The sequence below is a fragment of the Perognathus longimembris genome, chromosome 1 (genome assembly GCF_023159225.1).
Source record: "Perognathus longimembris pacificus isolate PPM17 chromosome 1, ASM2315922v1, whole genome shotgun sequence".
NCBI classification, from domain to species: domain Eukaryota; kingdom Metazoa; phylum Chordata; class Mammalia; order Rodentia; family Heteromyidae; genus Perognathus; species Perognathus longimembris.
Genome location: NC_063161.1, coordinates 119,179,551 through 119,184,936, shown reverse-complemented (window position 1 = coordinate 119,184,936; position 5,386 = coordinate 119,179,551). Strand labels below are relative to the sequence as shown.

General features: G+C 44.5%; 1 protein-coding gene across 1 annotated transcript; it reads right to left on the bottom strand.

Moving 5' to 3' along the window:
* Positions 1-3,377: 3,377 nt before the first annotated feature.
* LOC125359011 (ubiquitin-like protein 5) lies at positions 3,378-3,793 on the bottom strand. The gene has a single exon (XM_048356484.1). It carries the CDS (start codon positions 3,677-3,679, stop codon positions 3,458-3,460), a length of 222 nt encoding a protein of 73 aa, XP_048212441.1. The 5' UTR covers positions 3,680-3,793; the 3' UTR covers positions 3,378-3,457.
* Between the last annotated feature and the right edge of the window lie 1,593 nt (positions 3,794-5,386).

Genomic DNA, 5,386 nt, shown 5'->3' with positions numbered 1-5,386 from the left:
GTTACCTAGGTAACTGGACAGAGATATAAACTGGCAGGGACATCTGCTTAGTGCCTTCCCAGGGGTGGGCCTTACATAACTCTTTGTCCCTCCATTTCTGTGTCCCATTATTATTATTATTTGGAAGTTAGTTGTTATTGAATAAATAGCCAAGATTTCTGTTATGACTGGCTTTCCTTTTCTTTTTTTTTTTAACTGTGCTGCTACATGTGTTTATCTTTCTTTCCCAGCTCTAAACAAAACAAATTAACAACCCATTAGATCAGTAATGAGTTAAACTAGAGTATACAATGTCCAAACAACTACATAGTGCGTTCTCCAAGTCTAAGTAAATTCTTCTTTTGAGTTTCCATAATCTCAGACTTGGAAATTTATAACCAGAATTCTAAACACTTCCAGGGAAGCTTTTTAGGGCAATGGAGGGGCCCAGAGGGAAACTATAGTGCTCGAGAGACCGAGAACACATGGCATCAAAGTATAGAAGTTTCACTTAGAAGAAAATATATTTTTTCAGAGCAGAGGAGCACTGAGGAGTTGTGAGGAAGGAATGTGGAAAACAAGTAAATTTGTGGAAAACAGAAGCAAATCTTTACAGAGACACATGCTGAACTTAACTATCAATGAGACTGTGACTTCTATGGACATCAGATGGTTGGTTAAAAGTTGGTAAAAGGCTTTTTGAGTTGGGTGCTGGTGGCTCATGGCTATAGGCTATAATCGTAGCTACATGGGAGGCTGAGATCTGAGTGTTGTGGTTCAAACTCAGCGGGAAAGACTCTAATCTCGAATTAAGAACAACAACAAAAAAAGCACCAGAAGTAGAGCTATGGCTCAAGTGGTAGGGCACTAGACTTGAGCACAAACACTCAAGGATAACACCTAGGCTCTGAGTTCAAGCAGCAGGATTAGGGGGAAAAAAAGCTGGAAGTGGAGGTGGTTTGGCTCCTGGTAGAGTACCAGCTTTGAGAGAAAAAGCTAAACAGGTGTGGAGTATGGAAACCAAGTGAAAAATGTAGGGGAGCCGCCTTTTTCCTAGAAACTGGGGGCTTAGTCAAGGTAGTGGGCCTGGGGAAGGGCAAACCGAATAAAGGAGCCCAAAGCAGCTTGAGGTAGAGCTGCTTGACCTTTGTAATAGTAAGGACTGAGGAAGACCACTCAGTTTGCATGTTTTAATTTAGAGCAAGTTCCAAGAAGATTTAAGGTTAATTAAGAAGTTAAGCAGGTAAATACTTGTCACACCCAGAACCAAGAATTGTATTGCTCTGATTGCTTTGTTTACTGGAGTATACTGGAATTGTAATCACTAACTGCAATTCTGCTTCTGTCCACCCCGCTTGCTGGCTTTGGATAACTTTTCTGACCACCTGCATGTGATAAATGTAATTTTTGCCTTTAAAATCTCAGCCCTGCCAAAGCTTGGGGGAGCACTTTGCTCCCTGAACGGTGGAGTGCAGACACCGTGCAGTTAATAAAATCCTAGCCCGATTAACTGAGTGTCTTGGAGTTTCCTTTAAATTCAGGATAAAACAATTTTCCTAGTGGGTTAGAGTCCCACCGCCAGTCTGGCCAAGGGTTAGAGTCCCATCATGGGCTAGAATCCCACTTTGGTGACCCAGGATACAACAGTGAGTCCCTGCATGCAACCTTCAGTACTGACAAAAATAAAAAAAAAAAGGCAACAATTTTGTGTGAAAAAAACAAACAGTAAAGCCAAACCACCACTGACCTTTTTATTTTCTACCTAGCCCAAGACCTCATTTTGGGTGCTATAAAAAGTGAGCTGTGAAGTGTTTTATCATTATCAGGTGTCATGTGGGTTTTCAGCACATATAAACAGTTATCAAAATCTCAAAGGCACTGTCATGGTTCAGGCCTTGACCTGGTAATGTGCCTGCACAACTCTTTGGACCTAGGTAGACACAGAGGCATGCTGTCCTTTTCATACCCCTCCATTCATTTTCTTTTCTTTTTTTTTTTTTGGCCAGTCATGGGCCTTGGACTCAGAGCCTGAGCACTGTCCCTGGCTTCTTCCCGCTCAAGGCTAGCACTCTGCCACTTGAGCCACAGCGCCGCTTCTGGCCGTTTTCTGTATATGTGGTGCTGGGGAATCGAACCTAGGGCCTCGTGTATATGAGGCAGGCACTCTTGCCACTAGGCTATATCCCCAGCCCTCATTTTCTTTTCTTTGGCTCTCTTGGCTCTATCAATCAGCACAGTCACCATAGGAGGTCAGTGTGTGAAAGGAACGAATGATTGATAATAGATAGGGTTTTCTTTTGTTGTTGTTGTTTTTTCTAATATACTTTGTATCTAGAGGGATAGTTACAAATTTTTAACAGTGGCCCAGAGAGGGTGAATTTTCAGATGGTGTACATTAATCTGATTCTGGGTGGATTAGGTTACTGACTAGAAACTATGGCTCCACTAACCTCAGTAAAATATTTTGTGCAGATTTTAAACATAGTCTAAATTAAGATGTACTGGGTGCTGGTGACTTACTCCTGTAATCCTGGCTACTCAGAAGCCTGAGATCTGAGGATCCCTAGGAAGAAAATTCCCTGAGGCTCTTGTCTCCGTTTAACCACCAGAAAAACAAGTGGTGATGTGGTTCAAAGTGGTAGAGTGCTAGGCTTGAGCAAAAGAGCTTAGGGACATTGCCGAGGCCCTGAGTTCAAGCCTCACAATGGAGTCCCTGCCCCCCTCAAAGATGTAGTGTGTGTATGAGAACACACACATATGTGTTTCTGGGGAGCAAATCCAGGGCCTGTGAATGCTAGACAAATGCATTCCCAGCTATAAATGTAAAATTTTAAGGTAAATACTAATAGTGGCCGCAAAGATATCCACATTACCTATCCAATTTTTTTCTCCTTTTCTTGGGAGGACAAATTTGCAAAGAAAGAATGAGTTCAAATTTCAGACTTAGTACTCATTTGTTGTGTGACTTTTTCTTTATTGTCAAAGTGTGATACAGATGGGTTACAGATTCATTTGAAAGGCAGTGATTACAATTCTTGTTCTACTCCTTACCTCCTCCCCCATTTTCCTCCTCTCCCCCCAAGAGTTGTGCAGTTGGTTTACACCAAATGTTTTTTTTTTTGTTTTGTTACTTTTTGAATGGTTTGTCTTTTTGTTCTTTGTCTCTTGATTTTGGTCTTCCCTCTCCCTTCCCCAGTTCTATTACCCCTGTAAACAGTATCCAGGGTACTCAGATGTGATACAGTGGTAGCCAGGGTACAGCCACAGGAAGGGAGTACAAGAGAAACAAAACTAAACAAACCAATCAGTCAAACAAACAGACGAGGAAAAAGAAAAAAAATAGCGCAAGTTCACATGGCATATGACTTTTTTTAATCATCCAAATGTTTATTAATGTGAGTTTTTAAAAACAAGCATCCATAGCAATGGGAGTGGTGAGGTTGGGAGATAAGGAGAGGGCAGAAGAAGGGATTCTTCTCTACTGGTAGTAAAGTTCCAGGTTCATTCCATCATGGATTTCATAATCCCCCAGAGACACATGGTCCTTGAAAATGGTGTACCACTTTTTAAGGACAATCTTGTTCCAACGGGTGCCAGTTTGGGCAGCGATCAGCTTCTTAAGGTCCCCGATGGTGTCATCGGTGTTGCACTTAACGCGGACTTTCTTCCCCAGGCGGTCGTTGCAAACAACCTCGATCATCCTGGCAGGAGCTTTCACCTGGAATCTCCTCGAACCTTCTCTTGATGCCGACAACCTCCTCACTGGAAACGCTGAAAGTCTCCAACTAAAAATACTGGGAAACCGGAAGCGGAAGCTGCCTGCCGGAAGCTCCCTCCTCCTTGGCGTGGTCCGGGTCGTCAGGGCTCTGCCAATTCTTTAAGGTTCCAGTCTTGAGGTGGCCTTGAGGGAGTGGGCCTGCTTTATGCAGCAGTCTGACTGTGCCCCTCAGGGGGTATGTATTGGAAACTGGGAGGTGAGGCCTACAGGGGGATGATTGGATTCTTGGGAGTGCCTTACCTGTTGTATGACTTTTAACTCCCCGTTTAAGTGTTCCTCCCAGCATTTCCCCTGCCTCAGGTCCTCAGCTCCTCCCATTAGCCCCCAGATCCATCCATACCTAATGAGCCACTCCTACTATTAAGACCTACCTACTTCCCCTTTACCCCCAGAGAGAAGCTGCCATCTGGATAAGGTGCAGAGGCCATGTAGCTCCCTCTCCTGTGGGCCCTATGGCCCCACCTTATGAACCTTATGAACCTTCTTCTCCTGTCTGTGGTTATTGTTAGGTCCTCTCCCTGAGGGCTCCAAGTAGATGCCCCCACCTCATTAAGTCTCCACCCAGTTATCTGGGTAACCTGCAGACCTGGAGGCAGTTACCTTCCCTTTCCCTGAGGTCAAATCCTAATCCACCTGGCCACACCCCTTGCCCCTGCCCTAGATATAAGGCAGGGCTGGGTGGGGGTTGCCCCTTGTCTCCCCTCTCTCCCTTCTCTCTCTTCTCCCTTCTCTCCTTTCTCTCCCTTCTCTCTCTCCCTTCTCTCCCCTCTCTCTCTCCCTTCTCTCCAGCTATGGATCATCTTGGCCACAGGCCAGCAGTTCGGTAATAAATTTTCTCTCCTGCCTGAATACCGTGTGGCGTTCTCCTTTACCGGCTACCTACTTTAAAAACCTAACAGTTATCTCCACATGGTCCCCTGGCCGGGACATAGCCTTTCAGTTCCAGTCTGTAATATGGGCATGATAGAGTTATGTCAAGTTTCTGAGCTAGATGAGAGATCATATAGAAAACTATCTGGGAAGGTTTGTTGGATAGCAAGCAACACTTGGCTGAGGCTGGGAAATTTTGGGAAAAGGGTGAGGGAGGTGTTTGGTGAGTTAGTGAGAGCTGACTGGAAGTAACAACACCAGCAGAAGGTCTAAGGTTGGGGGGAGGGAAGATTTCCCACTGTGTAGCAGTGGATGGCTCTGTACATATGCCATTGTTGAGGCTAGTAACCCCAGCATCTTCATCTTTCCAGAGACTGAGGAAACAGTGTTAATGACCAGGAAACAGTCCACAAAGGCAGTTTGAATGATAAGAGGCAGGAGTAGGCAACCTTGTTACTGTGCAAAAGGCTGCTTGCTGAATGATGGAAGACAAACAGGTGAGAAACAACTGGAAGTAAAGACTTTTTGGGTTGAGTTGTATCTCATGGCAAAATGCATGCCAAGCAAGTGTAATGTTGTGGGTTTGAACCTCGGTTCCAAAAGACAAATGAAAATACAGTTAAGAAATAATAAAGAAATCTTTTTGTTTGGTTTTGTTTTTTTTGCCAGTCCTGGGGCTTGAACTCAGGGCCTGAGCACTGTCCCTGGCTTCTTTTTGCTCAAGGCTAGCACTCTGCCACTTGAGCCACAGTGTCACTT

Excerpts from the sequence above, each read along its gene's own strand:
- LOC125359011 (XM_048356484.1), bottom strand. The coding sequence starts at position 3,679 with ATGATCGAGGTTGTTTGCAACGACCGCCTGGGGAAGAAAGTCCGCGTT.